The 22,447-nt window shown below is 40.2% G+C and overlaps 1 protein-coding gene across 1 annotated transcript in view; it reads left to right on the plus strand.

The window, feature by feature from the left end:
• Window positions 1–22,447, plus strand: part of lrpprc (leucine-rich pentatricopeptide repeat containing) — a 69,767-nt gene that overhangs the window by 16,350 nt on the left and 30,970 nt on the right. Inside the window, exons 12-23 of the mRNA XM_062995983.1 lie at window positions 3,140–3,258; window positions 3,340–3,433; window positions 4,550–4,619; window positions 6,747–6,774; window positions 6,970–7,027; window positions 8,018–8,124; window positions 9,204–9,281; window positions 9,558–9,629; window positions 10,605–10,718; window positions 10,805–10,935; window positions 12,975–13,060; window positions 20,450–20,657. Of these exons, the coding sequence (XP_062852053.1) occupies window positions 3,140–3,258; window positions 3,340–3,433; window positions 4,550–4,619; window positions 6,747–6,774; window positions 6,970–7,027; window positions 8,018–8,124; window positions 9,204–9,281; window positions 9,558–9,629; window positions 10,605–10,718; window positions 10,805–10,935; window positions 12,975–13,060; window positions 20,450–20,657 (1,165 nt within the window). The remainder of the gene's footprint in view (window positions 1–3,139; window positions 3,259–3,339; window positions 3,434–4,549; window positions 4,620–6,746; window positions 6,775–6,969; window positions 7,028–8,017; window positions 8,125–9,203; window positions 9,282–9,557; window positions 9,630–10,604; window positions 10,719–10,804; window positions 10,936–12,974; window positions 13,061–20,449; window positions 20,658–22,447) is intronic.

Below are 22,447 nucleotides of genomic sequence, written 5' to 3' on the forward strand. Positions count from 1 at the left end.
ATAGGAGGGTTGCATCAGAACTAGCATCTTGCGTGAAATCTGTGCCAAACTGTAATTAATATTTGTCCACGCTCACCAGATTGTTAGGTAAAGGGGTCTTAGACTAACATTTGTCCATACTTAACTGACTGGTAGGTAAAGGGGTCTTAGACTAACGTTTGTCCAGGCTCACCTGACTGGTAGGTAAAGGGGTCTTAGACTAACATTTGTCCATACTTAACTGACTGGTAGGTAAAGGGGTCTTAGACTAACGTTTGTCCATGCTCTCCTGACTGGGAGGTAAAGGGGTCTTAGACTATCATTTGTCCGTGCTCAACGTACTTGTAGGTAAAGGGGTCTTGGACTAACATTTGTTCATGCTCACTGGCTGGTAGGTAAAGGGGTCTTAAACTAACATTTGTTCATGCTCACCTGATTGGTAAATAAAGGGGTCTTAGACTAACATTTGTCCATTCCCCACAGGCTGGTAGGTAAAGGGGTCTTAAACTATCATTTGTGTATGTTCAGTGGATTGGTTGGTAAAGGGGTCTTAGACTAACATTTGTCCATGCTCAACAAACCGGTAGGTAAAGGGGTCTTAGACTAACATTTGCCCTTGCTTAACTGATTGGTAGGTAAAGTGATATTGGACTAACATTGGGTCCTAGACTATCGTTTGTCCATGCTCGACAGTCTGGTAGGTAAAGGGGTCTTAGACTAACATTTGTCCTTGCTTATCTGACTGGTAGGTAAAGGGGTCCTAGACTAACATCTGTCCTTGCTTATCTGACTAGTAGGCAAATGGGGCTTTACACTAATATTTGGGTCTTAGACTAACATTTGCCCATGTTTATCTGATTGTTAAGTAAAGGGGTAACATGCTCAATGGACTGGTAGGCAAAGGGGTCTTGGACAAATGTTAGTCTAAGACCCCTTTACCTACCAGTCCGTTGAGCATGGACAAATGTTAGTCTAAGACCCCTTTACCTACCAGTCCGTTGAGCATGGACAAATGTTAGTCTAAGACCCAAATGTTAGTCTATGCTCAATGGACTGGTAGACTAACATTTGTCCATGCTTAACGGGCTGGTAGGTAAAGTTTTTGACACTTCCCATAAAAGAGAAAAATGTTTTTTTCCCCCCTAGCTATTTCTTTCAATTGGGCAACTCTTGAAGAGACTTGGTTAGAGTTGAAATTTGCCCTCGTAGTTTTTCCACCTGTATTTAGTCATTGTTGATAATCAGAGATTAACATTGAAGCTTCTCTACACTTTACTTTCTTAGTCTGGTGCTCAGTTTGTCTGCTCATAAAACTTAGTGAAGTAGCAAACAAAAATGGGAAAAGTAAGATAAAACTGAATAAACTCCTCTGCTTTAAAAGCTCCTTGCTTTACTTGCTCTCCTGAGATTTAAAGAAAGAATTTGCTGATTCATTTTGCTTGACTGTCCATGTGATGCTACCGCTTTCCCTTTCTGAGCCCATTCATCTCTTTCTGTTCAGTCAGTGATGTTGAGGCCACTCTTTCGGATGAAAAATGGATCAATAAATTATTAAGTAATAAAACAGTGTTTCTTTCATAAAAGGGAAGGATGAATTGATGGCAAGCTCTCAGGATCCATTGAGGACTTGACTTTCGGCTTTTTCTCAAACACGAGCGTGAATGGTGGGAGTCGGACACAGACGAGTGAAACGGATAGATGGTGTGGATGGATGGAGATGATACAAACTTTGTTCACCAGCTGCCGTTGAAATGGCAGATAAAAGCAACCGTAATCTTTTATTTAGCTCTACGACGAGAGCGAGAAGGAGGCATAGCCGGGTGAATGGGTTTCCCCTGGGTGTAGTGCCGAACGCCAGGTCTGAGAGTAAACACAAGAGAGAGAAATGTATTTTGTGGACAGGTCTGCAAACTCATTTATCAGACATGCTGTTCCATATTCATGCGTCCTCTGCTCTGCTTGAGGCTAGTGAGGCTAGTGCCCAGAGCGTGACTGGAGATTTAGGTTTGGAATTGCAAATCGCTAATCGTGGAGTGACTATTTTATATTCCTGATTAGCATATGTCTTTAGCCAGATTTGGTTGTAAACAGCTTGAAGGTGAAGGAGTGTAAGGCTCTGCAAAAACCTTTGCATGGTCCACTGACTATTGCTGAATAGAAATCTACCTTTCCAGGCTTAATTGGAGGGTGTACAGCTACCTTTATCACTTGTGCCCATAAACTATCCACTGAGAGTGTAGAGTATAGGCATTTTTGTTCATAGGTAAGGCCTTTCCTAATTCACGGCAGTGAAAAATCATGTCACGGACCATGAAATGAGCCTTTCCCCTTGTAATGTGCAATTTGCTATGAAATTCAAAATTTTAAGTTTGTGTTTAGCAATGTATCATATTCGTTATATCAAGTATGCCCTTTGATGTCGTGCGTAAACAACTTCATGGATCAGTGCACGTTCGTTTCAGAGATTGTCAGGGTTCAGGCCTTGAAAAAAAACAGTGGCTCGGTGGGTAGCCTCTGTTTGATTCTGTGTGGAGTTTGCATGTTCTCCCAGTGTCTGCGTGGGTTTCCTCCCACAGTCCAAAGACATGCAAGTGAGGTGAATTGGAGATACAAAATTGTCCATGACTCTTGACATTAAAAACATGATGAATCGTGTAACCTGTAACTACCGTTCCTGTCATAAATGTAACCGAAGTGTGTAAAACATGACGTTATCTTAACCGGGTAGCACCGTTGCCTCACAGCAAGAAGGTCCTGGGTTCGATCCCCAGGTGGGGCAGTCAAAGTCCTTTCTGTGTGGAATTTGCATGTTCTCCCCATGTCTGTGTGGGTTTCCTCCGGGTTCTCCGGTTTCCTCCCACAGTCAAAAGACATGCAAGTGAGCTGAATCGGAGATACAAAAATGTCCATGACTGTGTTTGACATTAAAACTTGAACTGATGACCTTGTGTAACCAGTAACTACCTGTCCTGTCATGAATGTAAAGGTGTAAAACATGTTAAAATCCTAATAAACAAACACACCAGTAACTGACAAGCTTATAGCTTCCCATAAACGCATAACTCAAAGTTCAACAAGTCACGCATGTTTTACTGGTTTATTTAAAATAGTGTAACGGTAATAGTGAAGATGGCTAATGCTCGTTTATTCCTGCTCTCAGGTACTCTGGAAGTGCTGAAGGCCATGCAGGAGCTGAACGTTACCCTTGACATCGATACTTACTCCAGCTATGTGCTGCCTACCTTTCCATCAGTGGACAGTGCCCGGGTGGCTCTAAAGGTAACTGAGTGTTGGGGTGAGTATGTAAGTGTGTGTGTTTGAGAGAGTTTTCCTTCTTACATATCTCCTTATCTGCTGTAGGAAGCCGGCTGTGCGGTGGACACTGATGACTTTGCAGCAGCAGAAGTGCGAGCTTTGGCCACAAGTGGAGATCTGGCAGGACTTTATTCTTTGCGTAAGTCTATCCCTCTATCTATCCATCCATCCACCCATCCATCCATCCACCCATCCATCCATCCACCCATCAATCCATCCATCCATCCATTTATCTAACCATCTATCCACCCATTCATCCACCCATCTATCCATCTATCTATATAACCATCCATCCATCTAACCATCCATCCATCCATCTAACCAACCATCCATCCATCTAACCATCCATCCATCCATCTAACCATCCATCTATCCATCCATCCATCTAACCATCCATCCAACCATCCATCCATCCACCCATCCATCCATCCACCCATCCATCCATCCACCCATCAATCCATCCATCCATCCATTTATCTAACCATCTATCCACCCATTCATCCACCCATCTATCCATCTATCTATATAACCATCCATCCATCTAACCATCCATCCATCCATCTAACCAACCATCCATCCATCTAACCATCCATCCATCCATCTAACCATCCATCTATCCATCCATCCATCTAACCATCCATCCAACCATCCATCCATCTAACCATCCATCCATCTAACCATCCATCCATCCACCCATCAATCCATCCATCCATCCATTTATCTAACCATCTATCCACCCATTCATCCACCCATCTATCCATCTATCTATATAACCATCCATCCATCTAACCATCCATCCATCCATCTAACCAACCATCCATCCATCTAACCATCCATCCATCCATCTAACCATCCATCTATCCATCCATCCATCTAACCATCCATCCAACCATCCATCCATCTAACCATCCATCCATCTAACCATCCATCCATCCATCTATCCATCCATATAACCATCCATCCATCTATCCATCCATCTAACCATCCATCCATCCATCCATCTAACCATCCATCCATCCATCTAACCATCCATCCATCTAACCATCCATCCATCCATCTAACCATCCATCCATCCATCTATCCATCCATCTAACCATCCATCTATCCATCCATCTAACCATCCATCCATCCATCTAACCATCCATCTAACCATCCATCCATCTATCCATCTATCCATCCATCTAACCATCCATCCATTCATCCACAACCTGCAAAAATAAAGGGCTGCTCCTGATTTTTTCTTCTTCTTTTGCAGTGTCTTCACCATCGTTCCCAGCCGTCTCCCTCAGTGCTTTTAGAGGAAGCCTAATCACCGGCTTTAGGGGGTAAGTGTGTATGTGTTTCTGCCTGAAGCCAAAAACCCAGCAACCCTTTCTCCTTCATGCATATGCATGATGCCCTGAGCCATTCTAGGGTAATGGCCCCAAAAAGCAGTAAGTAAATAAAAAAAGAGACACGAATAGTCTTTCTCATGTTTCAGTAGACAAACACACAAACTTTCCTCTCTCTGTATCACATGTATGCTGTTCCTTTCATTGGCTGGCTACTAAGATATAGGCATATAATACATCAGGGTTTTATTATTCCTCAAGTAGAACTGATCTGAGGTCAGTCGTACACAGTGAATGGTGTTGACTTGGATGCAGTGGCATATTTAGCTGTGAGTGTTTTTGTGGTGAGGTACCAGGCTTGTAATTGGGCATTGGTCAGGAGGATGAAGGATGTCAGGACCCTGTCTCGATGTTGACCAGCTCTTTTATGAGTCAAGTAGGGTGAAAAAGTGGAGTCACCAACAAACATCATTTACATAAATCAAGTGTTTGTTACAATTTGTAGTGTGTGAAATGCTGAATGTTTGCAAGCACTTATTAAGCAAATCATTTGTGTGAAGAACAGATAGGACATGTTTAATTTTACTCAAAACAGTCATAATGGAGTTGAACATTTTCTCTATTACACATGGAATAGGGAAAAACATGTACAGGACAGGATGAAGATGGTATTTGTATTTTTTTAATTCTTTTGACACTTGAATAACACATGTAACAGAAAAAAATATATTATATTCAGTATGAAAAACAAGTGCAAAGGACAAAGTTGGAAATTTGGGGTTGGTGGGTGTACCAATTCACCAACAAACCACAGCAAACAGAACTATAAATATAAATAAATATATTATAAAAAATGGTTGTGGTTACACTTAAAGCTTTAAAAGTCTATTCTTAAAATTTTGTGTTTAAGTTTATAAGAACTTATAAAGCATGTTTATTTTTCATAGCTGCTTGTCTGTCATACCTAAATACCTCATCATATACCTAAATCCAAGACACATAGTCTGATGAGCAAGTGTGTATTTATTTGTCATATAATCAATGTCTGTTAATTATCTTTACTAACTGTAATGGATGTTTAAACATGGTCACTGCGTTCTGTGCACTACCAGTTTTATATCTGAGTGCAACTGTCTATTTATTTGTCATATTAAAGCTACACTCACTAAGCAGTTTAATACACCTATCTGGTATGTACATTTAATTATTTTGTAAGCTACACCTATCTTCCAGATTAACTCGGTGGGTATACAATTACTGCCTGCAGCCTATCTGTTGCTCTGTATGCTTTGCCACCCCATGTAACCCTTTATTAATTGAACAGGACTGCCATTGACAAGGTGGTCTTTGGTATAGCCAAACTAAAAAGCTACACTCAGTAACTGTATACCCATAAAGTTTATCTGTATGTGTATGTTAGGTGTAGTTTGACATTTACAACCTATCACTATCACTGCCCCACATTTAAAGAGCAGTGATCAGAAGGTCACTGGTTCAAACCCCACCACCAATTACTGTACAATGTTACTGTTGGGCTCCTGTTCAAGACGCCATGAATACCTTGTATTCAGTACAGGTGTAAGTCCAAATGCTATTAATATAGTGTAACATAGCCGTAGGTGGGGGACCAAATGTATGGGGCAGGGGGGCTCCTGCCATTGTAATACATTACTGCCAACTTATGGGAACACTGACGGATCATATTATTATGCAAAGCTAGTGAACACAATATGTTTATTAATAATTTAATTTAATTCAACATATCTAAATATTGTATTACTGTATATTGTGATTTACTGCCTTGGTTTATAAAATATTCAATATACACACCTAATAGGTCAACCTAATAAACCTCACTATAAAAGTGCAACTGTATTGGATGCTCCTTTGTACAGAACACAGTAAACTTAGTGTTTGTCTTAAACGAACATCAATTTAAACACTGTAAATATTTTTTGGTCGGCACATTAAACCACTTTAAGTAAATAATATTTGAACAGGGGCAAAAGAACCATATGCAACAGTAACAACCCACGTATGCCAATATTTAATTTTCATTTACATAATTGTTGTACATAACTGCTGTCGTTAACAACTGTGATCCTTTGCTGCCACCTATAGGTCGAAAGATGTGGAGAACATGACTAAGGTAAGCTTGCATCCTTCATACTGCTTTTAGTTCTTTATTAAATAACGTTTAACTTTCGTTTCTTTACATTTGCTTTTGTAAGGCACCATCAACTTTTTGTAGAGCATGCTGCTGATTACTTTTTCCTTAAATGTTTCATGTGAATAAGCACATGAAGTGTTTTGTTTATTTCATGTTATTTAATTCTTGTATCAGATCACAGAGCTTCTTTATAAGGACAGCAGATTTGGAGAGACTGAGACAGAACGTGCAGGTAGGTTATTAAGTAACTTTCTACCTGAATTATCTTTTGTTATTTGCTGAACTACTTTAATAATTGTTCCCTTTCTGATTGCCTGTTACTGCATATATTACTCTTAAAAACTCAATTCATTAAATGAATCATAGTTTTCTTAAGGGGTAGAACTCACCACATCCTGAAATCGTAATTTTATTTATTTAATGGACAAAGTTATTCAACACCTTTATCACCCATATAAATGTATTTGCCTCCTTCATTAACCATCTTTAACATTGTGGCTAAAATGTTCTCATTTCTGTGGAATGATTGTAGCTCACTCTTTGCAGAGCTTCTTTAAATCATACACACAATGCTCATTTATTGGTCAAGAACTGCTTGTTTTCGTGTCACCACAGCAACTCTGATGGGTCCAAGTCATGACTTTGCCTTGTGCACTTAAATATTTTTTTCTGTGGTCCTATTTTTGTATTTTGCATTACCGTCCTACAGCCTAACCCCGCTTTACTGTATAACTCCAAGCCTAACTCCTGCTCACTGACAGGTGAATCACTCCCACACCATTACACTACCACTGTTTTTTTTTGTATTTGCTCTTTGCTACACATAATGAGACTCTTGTTGAGTGTAAGCATTGGGAGGGCAGCAGGATCAACCAATTCAAAATTTTGATCACTGACCTGAGGCTAGATATGGCTGCTGGTCTTCTGTTGTTTTTTGGCTTTTTTGTTAAGTCCTGAAAGAAATTTGGTGCATTCACTATTGTATCAGGCTTTCTACATTTAAAGATAATAATGGTTCTTGCTGTTGATTGGTGGAATCCTAGAGCTATAGAAATGCTATTTCGGACCGAGATATAATTGCTCTTGCAGGGTTTGTGTGTTGCATCATTTTGTTCCATACGTAAATGAAATGGTCCTACAGTTTTTGAGTCATTTACATTGTTGGATTTGACTCCATGGATGAAATAAAGAAGCATCACTTCTCTTACTCTGTCCAACCCAGAAAACACAGCCTACTTCCTCTTTAACCTGTTTGATGGAATGACTGAGACAGACGTGCAGGCTAAAGAAGAGATACTCAGACAATACCTTCATCAACTGAAGGATGTGGTACGTTCCCACAGTCACTGTTAGTGTGTGTTCACCAAAAACACACTGATGCTAATTAGTCTATCGGCCTAAATATTCAGATTTAAATGCAAACCACTGTTACATTTCACAGACCAAATTTTGTATTCATTAAGAAAATAATCATGTCAGCAGTACTTGCCTGTTAGTGCAATCTGAATACATGGGTATGCACTGGTTAGTAATGCTAATTATTTAGAAGCACTCACATTGGGGTTTTTTGCCATACCTTTTTCACAGGTAATTAACAAATCAGTTTACTAGATAGCTTAAGTTACCTCAATAATCCCTCTAAAGTCACATGACACAGGATCACCTCTAATTGTCATATTTTTTAAACATTTTTTGGCAAGAGTTATTCAGTTATTCAAGAATAGTCAAAAATATAGAAATTTCAATTTATATAGAACTTTCAGTCTATAACTGTTAAATAAACTACTAGCATTTATATAACAAATTCTAAACTCTACAGTGTGTATTAGAACAAATCTGATGTCTAAAAACCAAACTAGTTTTCATGTATGAGGACAAAAAGATCTGCATTAAAGTGATAAGATTAGTAGCAAGTGATTAGCAAGTCTTGATTTATTTCACTGGGGTGTGCTTGTGTCACAGTGAGGTACAGAATGAATGGGGTGATTGTTTCCTACTTCAGATACTCTTTTCCACACTTTTCCATAAATGTGAACCAGTGTCATAAAGGCTGATAGGCTGATGGCAATACTTTATGCAGATTTATAGGCAAGTTGATTGTATTCCTCTATGAAGCAGGTTAAGAATAGGTCTACAGCACCCTTTGGTGTTTATATGAGGCCATCCATGGGGCACCTCGTTTGCTGTGAGGTGCGACCTATGTCTGTGGAGGTAGAGCTCTTGATGTTTGATGAGCATGGCGAGCTGTGAAAGCCAGTGCTCCACCCCAGTGAAAATAAGACTTTGTTTCCAGAAAAAAGCACCGACTTATTTTAAGGCCAACATAGTCGTTCTTGACAAACTGCTCATTTTAATGTGACGTAAACCTGGTGTATAACACTTTGTTTATATGCATCCTGTGCTTGCAGAACATCACCATCCATGTGAACATCTACAAAGGAATCAGGAACATTCTAAACCTGTACCATGTGCCAGAACTCATTAAGGTACTGTACTTCTTCTTGAACTTCACACTAAACTAAGAAGTAATAAGTCAGTCATAAATAAAATCTTAAGTGCTCTGTTGGCGTAGCAATAAGACCCGCTAGCCCACCAGTGCTGAGATGTCTAGCTCAGCTGGTCAGGTGCCTTCACAGACAAGTGATTGGCTGAGAGAGAGAAAGAAGCTCCATTGGCCACAACTGGACTGGGTAAAAAAAGAGGGGAAAAAAGAATATATACATTTTAAAAAGTCTCACTGGTTTTTTTTTTTTTTTTTGCAGGATGTTCTTGGTCTTGTGGACAGAGAAACGAGTGAAGATGGCATTGCACTCACTGACACTTCCATTCCAAAAGTAAGTGTGCATGTTGGCCTAAATATATATTTTATTTGGTCAGTTAATTTTTTAATCAATGTAGAACAGAAAAAGATTGAGATTATGCATTTTACCATGCAGTGGTAGCTCAGCGGTTAAGGTACTGGACTAGTAATCAAAAGGTTCCTGGTTCAAGCCGAACCACCACCAGGTTGCAAGTAAAGTAAAATATATTTGTATAGCACTTTGTACAAGACATTGTCTCAAAGCAACTTTACAGAAACCAGGACCGACAGACCAAAAACCGCTGTTGAGCAAGCTGAGGGCGACAGTGACAGTGGCTCACAAGTAGACTACAAGATTACAAGTAGAAACCTTGAGAGTAACCAGACTCAGCAGGGACTCCGATCCTCCTTGGATGGCCTGAAGGATAATTTTAATGAATAATTTTAATGAATAGTTCATAATAGTTCATAATTTTAATGAATAGGATTTATGTAAATCATACACAAAATTAAATTAAACTGAAAGTTATAACTAGCAAAAAAATAATTGATGTTCTTCGGTATTCAGTCCAGTCTGTAGTGAGTTCTGGACATTTTCAGTGCGAACACGCCAAGTTTCCGTCACATCTAGCAGGAGCAGAATTGATGACACAACAGTCTTGACTTGCAGGCTTTAACCTTGGGTGGGTAAACAAGTATCCATCAGAATACTCGGGGTAAAACAACAAAAAATGTAGTTAAAATGTAAAATCATTAAGAGTTAAATGTCAGTTTTACAGAGAGTAGCATGAGACTTCTAATTATTACAGCATAACTAAAAGGGAGAGCGAGCAGTTCATGACACTGTCATGAAGGCTTTCACAGAATGTCAGCGCCCACCTTTACCATGATCAACAAACCTGAGTAATCGGACAAGAGAGGCAGAACGACATCACCACAAGTTTCTGTGACCTAAACCCCCCAAGCTCTGTGCCTTTGTCTATAAGTGTGACTGTCTCTTCGTTCTCAGGGTTTGGAGGGAAAACTGGTGATACTGGAAAGAAAACTAGAGGAGCAGAAATCTCAGGGTGTACCTGCTGGAAGGACTTTTAGACAGCTCATTGGTGCTCTGTGTTCTGAGGAGGTGAGTATGGTTGTTTTTAATATTAGTTTTTACAGTATTATGCTCTTTCCCTGATTTTTCTTGTGTTTGTGTTTGTGTATGACTAGAACCTGACCCGTGCTCTGGAGCTGAAAGCTCAGAATGAGAAGGAGATGACTGCTAGTTGCTATGCTCTGCTCATCAACTTGTGCTGCCGTCACGACAACCCTGAGGAAGCTCTGAACCTGAAGAGAGAGCTGTGAGTTTAAATAGGACCCAATGACATATATGCACACTTTCTCAGTCTGGATTGAACACCAATGTAAAGTATTCACATGTTGCTTATTAATTGGGTGGAGATTTTTAAAATTTTGTTTTTGGAAAAAAAGGCAAAAAACAAAAAGAAATTAACTCATTTTAAAAAGGTACATAACAACGAAACTTGTACACGAACACCCCCTTGTGGAGGCTTTACGTTACATCTTGTAGACCACTCATGGGACCAGATTGCCACTATTTTTATTAATTAAGTATATTTCATTTTGTGTTTTGTATTGATGCATTGTTTGTGCTGCTTGGGTCGCTGTAAAAGTTATGGGCAAAATGAGGGTCGATAGGAAAAAATATGAAAAACCCTAAAATAGAGTACCAATATAAATACAAGCTCATATAGGGACTAGTGGAATTTGGTGTTCTATTTTCTATTGGTGATCTCATTGACGATAGCAAAAACCAATGCCTGAACATTACACTGTGTAAAAACTACATTAATAAGTTAAACATGGCCTTTGTGTTATATTCCTTTATTACTGAAATGTATATGTGAAAAGCTTTTAAATTTTATTTTACTATAGTTGAATTTACTATAGTTGAACATTCAAATTCAAATTAGAATCAAGTAGCCAGTCCCTTTAGAAAAACATCCCCACATTACTGACCCACCTCCATGCTTGGCCGTGAGGATTGTATTCCTCTGGTTATAAGCATTACCCTTCTTGCACCAGTCAGACTGCTTCTCCAAATGGCCAAACAGATCCAGTTTTGATTCATCACTTCATAGAACTGACTCCCAGATCTCTGCATGCCTGTTGAGATTCCTTCTGGAGTATAACAGTTGACCCTTCCTGTGCTTTTTGGTCAAGCAAAGAATCCACAGATTTTTGGTTATTATTTCATCTTGTGCTTGCCACTGATGCATTTGTTTCAGCCTTCATTGGGTCATCCCATTCAGCCCTGACACAGACACCTTCTCTTGGGGGCAGATGCGCCAAAGTGCCAGTACTGTGGATCACAATTGTCAATCAAACATATCCTGACAGAATGCCAAGCCATCGAAGATACTAGAAGAATATTTTACAGAGACACAAATATGAAAGACCTCTTCGAATGCAATAACCCACAAAAAATCCTGAATTTGTTAAATTACCTTAAGTTTAAAAGCCAAATATAGTACATTAACTTTTACTTAGCTTAAACTTGGTTTTGAACCCACCTCTAATGCCATGTACATAGCCTAATTGAGCTGGAATGGCAATAAACACAAACAAACATTGGGTCATCCTGTAATACTATTGCAGTAACTTCTACAGCAGAGCAATGATGGAATCCTGTTACAGTACCTTGCTTGGATTCAGAAAGCTGGTTAGGTGAATAACTGCATGGTTTTATACACCTGTGACAATGGGATGGAATGGAATACCTTAATTCAGTTATTTAAATGTGTGTCCCAATACTTTTGTCCATATAGTGTGTGTATACACAGATAAACACACACACACTCACAAAACAGCAAAGAGGTGCTCACAGGTAGATACCACAAGGCTCCTATAGATGCCTTGTAGAGTCCATGTCATGAAAAGAACCTTCCCCAAACTGTTACCTCCACATGGATTGTTGTACATATTTGACTGTTAGCTAAAAATAAAGCTGAAAAATGTAATGTAAAATGTGTTTAAACCCATTTTTAAAGAAATAATGACAATAGAGAATTACTATGTGTAAACCCTTGGCCACACCAGTTGAATCAAAGCTTATTGTAATGTAACTTGTGGGCCCTTTATGGAGGCATGCTTTAAGTATAGCAATGCAGGTATCTTTATAATCTCATACATGTTATGGGTAAAACCAGGTTCTAAAGAGCAAACTAAATGGAAAAATATAATGCAGCTCAATTAATAAATTGTTTCACTGTATATTATAGTGTGTATTTAAAGCACTAACATAGACTGTGCAGTCTTTCAAAATGTTTTCATTTCATTTAAGATGCATTTGTTTTTGGATTTTTTTTTATTTGTGTAGAGCTCGTATGGACTCTGAAGTTTCACTGGATGCTAACAAATATCTCAGCCTGGTCAGGGTCCTCTCCAAGCATGGCAAACTGGAAGGTTAGTTACACAACTGTATGTTTATGATTTGCAAATATAGAATTGTATATATTATTTATTTAGTTAGTTGTAAAGGTATGCATATACTACGTCATATCTACTTCACCCATTAAGTTCCTATGCATAGTTATTTGTTCTACTGTACATATCTATATTATTTTTATTATTATTATTGTACATATTTAGATATTCACATTCTTATTCTTTGTCTTCTTCTTCTTATTATTATTATGTATATATATTACTATGTATTGAGACCTAATACTGTATAGGTAAATAGTTATAGTAAAATTAATAAGAGATCTACAAGTTTAAATTTTTTTTGCACAATTCTGGTAGATGCTAACCGGATTTCTTGCCGTGAGTGTGTGTATATACTCATAGGTATAGATATAGATGTATAGATATAGATTTTGCTAATATAAAATTTAATATATTATCTATAATTGCACTTTTTTGGAATTTGTTTAAATTCAGGGTCACATTAGTATCTGTTCCTTCCTTGCTCACTTACTCATATTTAGGGGCAATTTAGAGCAGCCAATCTACATCCATGCGGCAAAAGAAAACCAAAAAACCTAGCTGACATTTACACAGACCCTGGAGTAGTACCTACTCCTCCTGCACACGGTGATCTGTAATGTACGTGTATACAAGTATTCAGAATATGTGTCTTATTCAGAATATGTTTTTTCAGTATTCAGGGTTGACGGATCAAACCTGAACTCAGATCATTACATTACATTTCAGGTACGTATGTGTACATTACAGATAGATAGATACCTTCGGGATGAATAAAGTATCTGTCTATCTGTAATGTACGTGTATGTACCTGAAATGTAATGTAATGATCTGATGAGTTCAGGTTTGATCCGTCAACCCTGAATACTGAAAAAAGACATATTCTAAATACTTGTATTACATAAGGGTTTTTGATCTATTCCTTAATAAGCAGCTCGATTTAGCAAAAAACGGAACAAAACTGTGCAGGCTTTATATTGTAAGTACTAGACGTCCGTCTTTCTGCACAGCCATGTGTATCAGCCATTATCTGAATTCCATGGTGGATTTCGCCATGGCCATGTAAGACCCAATTACAATAAAAATGTTTCCTTTTTGCTTTTGTGCACACAGTGATGGTGAAAATATACGCTCGCTCTTGCTTTTCACCGCACGTGTCACTCCGGCCCCCAGTACGGACTCCTCCTGTCACGCAGCGGAGCGAAATTACAGGACTAACGCCACTTTAACAGAATTACAGAAATTCGTCCTGATACTAATGGCATATCATGTCGAGGGAAAAGTGCTTGAGCATTACACGCACACACTCGCACATTTGCATGTGAATTCAGGCGAAGGTGGGTAATGAGCGATGTGTGTGCGCCTATATGTCCGTCAGGATGAGCAAGCGACCATTAGCCTGCCGGTGTGCGACGGCAGCTTGTCTCACGCATTTACACACCTCAGTGCTTCGGTACAACAACCTACCCCGGATCCTGGATCATGACTCATTGGACCAGTGCATCCTGGGTGCCCTGTCTTTTAACAGCTCAGTTTTCCCCCGATGTCCCTTCCTTCAAAACTTCAATATGCTTTGGGGTGGTGTATATTAAATAGCCTGTTTGGGATACAGAAGGCCTTGGACTCTGAGAGCAATGGTGTGTGTAATATATTCTCCCCTGTCTGAGAAGCTGATTCATTTGACCCCATTTGCCGGAAGCTGATTGGCTGTGATTAGTGGTTGTGTCCACCAAGGAAAAGCCCTAGCTGTCTATTCTTTCTCTGCGGTGGATCAGTCTAGCTCAGTCGAGTGTGAACTAGGCACAGCAGGTGGCCAGGCATGTGGGGGAAGGGTGTATTTTTTTTGTTTAGTATCTCTGTCTTTCATCCCATAAGGGTGCACTTTTTATTATTTATTGTTCCAACTTTTAATTTTGGCCATTTGTATGTAGCCTTCTGTTCTAATTATTACATTTAGGTGTTTAGAGGCATTTAAAATAATTCATTTATTAATTCATTGTCTTTTACCACCGCTTCATTCTATCAGGGTCTCGATGGGTCCAATTTACAGGGCTTAAGGTTGGAAACACTCTGCACAGGTCACCAGTCCATCACAGGGCAAACACACACGCACACTCATACCTAGGGTAATTTTGTGTCTCCAGTATAACCTGACTGCATGTCTTTGGACTGTGAGTGGAAACCGAAGCTCCCGGTGGAAATCCTTGCAGACAAGGGTAGAACATGCTAACTCCAAACAGGAAGGTCCTGGACTGCTCCACCTGGAAATCGAACCCAGCACGACAGTGCTACCCACCGAAATCAATTCCATAAATTTACGGCTACAATCTTACAGCCACGCAAACAACACCCTAATCCCTAGGTACATGGCCATGATAATAGACATATCAGCTGACATGGTGTTAAGAATCAAACAAACATCCATACATTTGCAAGGTGTAAACTTTTTTGTTGATGGATTTGATCCAATATCTGTGCTAGATTTTACCAGACACACTTGGAGATCTTGTGGAAAGTCTTTCCAGAGGAATGAAGACTGACTTTAAATAAATGCTGATTGTTTTGGAAGAGCATGCTGAACAATCTCTTTGTCAGGTGTCCCTATAGACGGGTGGGTTAAGGGCTTTGCTTAAGGGTCCAAAAGTGGCTGCATGGCAGAGCCTGGATATATACCAACAGTTTCTGTTTGATAGCCAGGGGTGTCAATGGGATGTAATAATAAAAAACAATAAAAAACAATGTCTCTAGGTAATTATATTACTGAATAAATAACCTTGATTTTAGTCCTTGGAATTGTCCTTTTTATTTTTCCTAATTACATTAACCCTTAGTTTAGCCTAGTCCTGGTACTCCAGTTTGGAGTGGAATACTGTTGATCGCTGATTCTGAGCAAAGCCTTCTTGTCCAATATCTGGGCCAGATTTCACCAGACACACTTGGAAATCTTGTGGAAAGACTTTCCAAAAGAATAAAGGCTGTTATAGCCATACTGGAGACGACTTTAAATAAATGCTGATTGTTTTGGAAGACCACGTTGAACGATCTCTTGGTCAGGTGTCCCTGAAGACAAGAGGGTTAAGGGCCTTGTTCAAGGGTTCAACTATACCAACAGCTTTCTGGTTGATGGTTAGCGGTATCAGGCGTGCCATAATAGGAATGGGATGTAATAATAAAAAATACCTCTAAGTGATTATTACTAAATAAAAAACTTGGATTTTCATCCTTGGAATCATCATTTTTATTTTCCCTAATAACGTTAACCCTTAGTAGTTTAGCCTGGTCACAGTACTCTAGTTTGGAGTGAAATATCATTGATTGTTGATTCTAAGGCCAAGCCTCCTTGTCCAATATCCAGGCCAAATTTCTCCAGACATACTTTGAAATCCTGTGAAAAGACTATCCAGAAGAAGGCTGTTGGTTACACTGGAGAAGACTTTATTTGAAATGCTCTTCCAAAAAAACAATCAGCATTTAAATAATCTATTGGTAGGGTGTCCCTGGAGATGAGAGAGTTAAGGGTCTTGCTCAAGGGTCCAACCGTGGCTGCATGGCAGAGCCATACATACCAACAGCTTTCCGGTTGATAGCCAGGGGTGTCGGGTGCCATAATGGGATGTGATGTAATAATAAATAATGTCTCTTGGTGATTATATTACTGAATAAATAACCTTGATTTTAGTCCTCGGAATTGTCATTTTTATTTTCCCTCATTACGTTAACCCTTAGTAGTTTAGCCTGGACACAGTACACCAGTTTGGAGTGGAATATCGTTGGTCATTGATTCTGAGCCCATTATCTGGGCCAGATTTCACCGGACACACTTGAAAAAATCTTGTGGAAAGACTTTCCAGAAAAATAAAGGCTGTTTGTCATACTGGAGACGACTTTATTTAAATGCTGGTTTGTTTTGGAAGAGCATGTCGAACAGTCTCTTGATCAGTTGTCCCTATAGACAAGAGGGTTAAGGGCCTTGCGCAAGGGTTCAACAGTGGCTGCATGGCAGATCCTGGATATATTCCAACAGACTTCTGGTTGATGGCCAGCTGTGTCAGGGGTGCCATAATAGGAAGGGGATGTAATAATAAAAAATGTCTCTAGGTTTTTATATTACTGAATAAATATGTTGGATTTTAGTCCCTTTTTCATTTTCCCTCATTATGTTAACCCTTAGTAGTTTAGCCTGGTCACAGTACACCAGTTTGGAGTGGAATATTGTTGATCGTTGATTCTGAACCAAGCCTCCTTGCCCAATATCCAGGCCAAATTTCACCAGACACACTTTGAAATCCTGTGAAAAGACTTTCCAGAAGAATGGAGAATGAAGGCTGTTAGTCACCATGGAGAAGATTTTATTTAAATGCTGATTGTCTTGAAAGAGCATGTCAAACAATATATTGGTCAGGTGTCACCAAATGACCCAAGCTCCAAATATATAAGATGAATGGATGTATTTGGTAGTTCTGAGCTATTGGTTGGAGGATGGGGCATTGTGTTCATTATGGTTTAAGCAGTTGTTCGGCTTGGCTCACGGACTGTTAAAGAATAAGGACGTTAGTTCTCGTACGTCTCGGGTCGCATTGTTGCCACACTTTTCAGCAAGCCACTTAGTCTTAATTGCCTGAATTTACATCCAGCTGTTAACCCACACCATATCATTTACTTTGAAAAAAGGCTTTCGGATCAGACTGGCAGCTTGTCTCGTGCTCGGCTTGGCCGACTGCTGGGATCCTGTAACAGCACCAGCTTTATTCTCTGGTCTATTATGGATGAAAAGAGATTTTGATTAAGCTGAGTGAAAATATTAAAGCAATTCTCTGATCTCAGCATGAACCCCAGTTCAGTGCCCCCTTCCCCATCTGCCCATCCCTGACCGCTGAGGCAGCAGGGACTGATTTGCTTAATGGCAAAAATTGGGAAGAGAAAATGACACACTGGAATTATAAAGAGTGATGGGGTTCTGTTCAAATCGGGCTGATATTTATCCGTAGTGCGAACTTGTTGAGATGATAAATGGGGAATTCAACACGAGTGCTGCAGGCATAGAAGCTTCAGCCGGCATCCTGTCACTCGAACCATACTGGAGCCTATTTACATTTTTTGGGGGGATTGAAATGTGGACTGTCTGTGATCATGGATTGCAGGAAAACATTTAGGTTTGGCTTTTATTGGGTGAGACGGCATGTCTGTTGATTCCTCCATTCATACACTGTTCATAATGGCAAAAGGGGTCTGTTGATCTGTTATCAAGCAGCTTCAGAAACCTACAAGCAGCGTGAGATTTCTTTCATCAATGTTGACAGACGGTGTATGGAACTTTCCAGATCATGTGGTTTTTCCTCTGACAGAAATATAGTCCCTGAGAAATCACTTTCCAAATAAAAGGATGCTCACGGCCGCCGAGACAGCCGCACTACCTCTCTCGTCTTCAGTCCGTGTTGGGATGATTAGTATCGTCGGTGCAAACAGACCCTATCGCTATCAGCCCATTAGCAAGCCTCTAAACAGTGCGTAAACACATCTTAATTATCTGGCTTGGTGACAAAGCAGATGTTGCGGTACGAATAGGGGGTTCGGGGAGCCTGCGAACAGTATACCCTCGCCCCCTTACCAGATGGGAGCGCCTCTTTCCAAAAGAGCCTCCATTACGCCATGCGATCAGAAGCGGGCCCGTGACCGCAGTCCACCGGGTTCATGCCGGGCACTCGCCACACACCTATAATTTACTGCCATGCTTTCACAAGTAGATGCATAAAAAAGCAGGCCGCCATTGTGGGGACCCGGTAATTGGAGTCTCGTTTAGAAATGCAAGTAGCAATTAGCAGCGTATTGGCATTGTACGCCGGCGTTTTGCATTCCCGCTGGGTGTAAAATGTTGTTTTAATAGCGGTTTGTTTTCCCCACATGAAATTATCTAAGGGCCTTAGATAATTTCATCACCTCCCTCCCCTCTCTTGTTTTCTTACTGGCACTAAAGCAGGCATCGGCAGCAGGCCCGTCAGGGCACAGAACAGCTTAATTCTAGCGCTGATAAACAGTCAGATGAGATTTAAAATTAATTTTAAATTATAACTAAGATACATATTTTAGATGCTTTCTTGCATCGTTCAGTTTTTTTTCAACAATTCAAATGAAGGCTGGATTGTGCTTGTTCTTACTGCTAATAATAGTTAGACATATTCCCCCTTTAAATATTGCTGCATTCATTGTTAGCAGTGAAGCTGTCAGTGTAGCTACAACCCCAAATCAGAAAAAGTTGGGACAGTAAAGGCCAAGGGCGCAAGCTTAAGCTGAATGCTCGTGATCTTCGATCCCTCAGACAGCACTGCATCAAGAACCGTCGCTCAACAATAGCTGATATAACCACAAGGGCAAGGGATTACTTTGGCAAACCTTTATCAAGCACTACAACACAGTTACATGCACAAATGCCACTTAAAACTTTACTGTGCAAAAAAGAAGCCTTATGTTAACCATGTCCAGAAGCGACGTTGACCTCTCTGGGCTCGGACGCATCTAGGATGGACCATCACATTGTGTCATGTATTGTGGTCAGATGAATCAGCATTCCAGGGACGCCGTGTGCTCTGGACCAAAGACGAAAAGCACAATCCAGACTGTTATCAGCAACAAGTCCAAAAGCCAGGGTCTGTCATGGTATGGGGCTGTGTCAGTGCCCTTGGTAAAGGTCATTTACACTTCTGTGATGGCAGCATTAATGCAGAAAAGTACATTGAGATCTTAGAGCAACATATGCTGCCTTCAAGACGTCATCTTTTCCAGGGACGTTCATGCATTTTTCAACAAGACAATGCAAAACCACATACTGCACACATTACAAAGGCATGGCTGTGGAAGAAGAGGGTACGGGTACTGGACTGGCCTGCCTGCAGTCCTAACCTGTCCCCAGTAGAGAATGTGTGGAGAAATGTTAAACGAAAAATGTGATGATGACCTCGTACTGTTGCACATCTTAAGACGTGTTTGCAGGAAGAATGGGACAAAATAAAAGCTGAAACACTAAATCACTTGGTCTCCTCGGTGCCAAAACAGCTTTTAAGTGTGGTGAAAAGAAATGTGGTAAATAATTTACTGTCCCAACTTTTTTTGGAATGTGTTGCAGGCCTGAAATGCAGGAATGGATGTTTATTAACAAATAAAAAACCATGTGCAATATTTAGATTTTCATCATCAGGAATCTAAATCATAGTACTTTTTCATGTTGTCCCAACTTACACTGGCTTACACCACTGCAAAAATCAGAAGATATTTAGTCACATCATACATTAGTATATTCAGCCATCCCTTCAACACTTTACGTCCTTTTAAACCAAATCCAGCTTTTAACACCTAGCATCTGTTCATTTTCAGAGGCTGTGGACATCTTGAAGGAAATGAAGGAAAAAGATGTGCGGGTGACGGACACCACGGTCACCATGTTGTTCCACACGCTCAATGCGGCCGCTTTGAAGGGAGACGTCAACACAATTCGGCGCCTGCAGGACGTCATCTTTACCCTGGGCCTGGCCAAGCCCACTAGCAACCTCTGCTCCCCGCTGGTCAGTGCTCATCTCGAGAGGTGAGTTAACAGATGTTCTAACAGTCTCACAGCCACAGTTAATAACACAAATAATGTTGCACCTGCATCCTACTAACTACTCTCTAGAGACGCTTGCCTGATAAATTTGCCATAGACAAATGCCATTTGCGGGCAGCACGGTGGCTAAGTGGATAGCACTGTCACCTCACAGCAAGAAGGTCCTGGGTTCGATCCCCAGGTGGGGCAGTCCGGGCCCTTTCTCATTCTCAGCACTGCAGTGACAATGACATGGTGGTTGCAAGAAGGTCCTGGGTTTGATTCCCAGGTGGGGCAGTCCTGGTCCTTTCTGTGCTGAGTTTGCATGTTCTCCCCGTGACTGCGTGGGTTTCCTTCGGGAATTCAGGTTTTCTTCCCACAGTCCAAAAACATGCAGTCAGGTTAATTGGAGACACTGAATTGCCCTATAGGTAAATGGGTGTGTGCGTGTGTCTGTCCTGCGATGGACTGGCGCTTTGTACAGGTGTTACTGTGTGCCTTGTGCCCATTGAAAGGCTGGGATAGGCTCCAGCACAAGCCCTAGTGGGTAGAGCTTTGGACTATCAATCGCATGGTTGTAGATTTGAGTCCTGTTGAGCCATAGAGTAAGGCCCTTAACCCTCTCGTCTCCAAGCTGGCATGCACGGAAAAGACGTTTAACCCTTTGATGCACAACCTGGGTCAAAAGTGACCCAACTGAGTTTTTATTTTCTATATCTTTGCAATAAATTTATTTCGTCATTCAAGCTTCTATGAATTTTTCAATTAACTTGTTTTTGATCATCACAAATCCTTATTTCAGTTTTATATTTTTTGCTTTTGTATTTACTATGGAATTTGACAGAAACTACTGACATTTGTAAGTGTTTGTAGTCAAAAACATATTTACTGATCTTTTGAAAGACAACCAAAGATTAGGCTCTTGAATCTTAAATATGTCCAATACTATTTGCTTGCTAGCTGTTTACATATTCTAGTATAGATAGCTTTTATTAGCTAAGACAGCAAATACATGAATAACTGACAAATGTGCATATGAAAATATTCTTGAATGGATGAATATGGGTCATTTTTGACCCATGTTGTGCATTAGAAGGGGTTTGCTTAGCTTGTGCATCAAAGGGTTAATGTACTGTACACGTGTATATGTATAAATGACAAATAAAGGCACTCTAGCTTTCCTACTTGCTCAGGGAATCAGCGATGGCAACTTGGTGTGTTGGGCTTTGAACCAGTGACCCTCCTTTGCTTTCTGTTTCTTATTTTTACGGTTGCAATTTCATCCAGAACCCAACCATATCATATTCTAACATCAGAACCCATGCTTTAGTTTGCTTTTTTAATAGAATCCATTTATTTGAGTCTTCATACTCATAATATGAAAGGAATGTGCTTTCTGATTGTTATTATTGTGTATTAACAGCCGACGATGCTTTTCCTGTTTGAGTTTGTCCCTTAGTACTATTTAAATACTGTATATAATCACTAGAAACTGCTCCTCAGTCCCCAGTGTATGAAATTTTTAGGGCATCCAGTGTTCCATAGAACGCTTCTGGTTCTCATCAGACATCAAGCGCAGGCCATTGTCTTTTAGCTAAAATGTGCCATCCAAATTTCACTACGGGGGGGAAGAAGGCAGCGTATTTGCCACATCCTGGCTCCATTCAGGTCTGTTTGCAAGAGTCGCTTTTAAGAACATCATCTCATTTGCATGTTAATTACGCACCCTGTGCTAATTGCTGGATGTGTCGGGGACATGCAGAGCAGCGTGTAAGTGCTTCCCCCCTCCCTGC

The sequence above is a fragment of the Trichomycterus rosablanca genome, chromosome 5 (assembly GCF_030014385.1).
Source record: "Trichomycterus rosablanca isolate fTriRos1 chromosome 5, fTriRos1.hap1, whole genome shotgun sequence".
Taxonomy (NCBI): domain Eukaryota; kingdom Metazoa; phylum Chordata; class Actinopteri; order Siluriformes; family Trichomycteridae; genus Trichomycterus; species Trichomycterus rosablanca.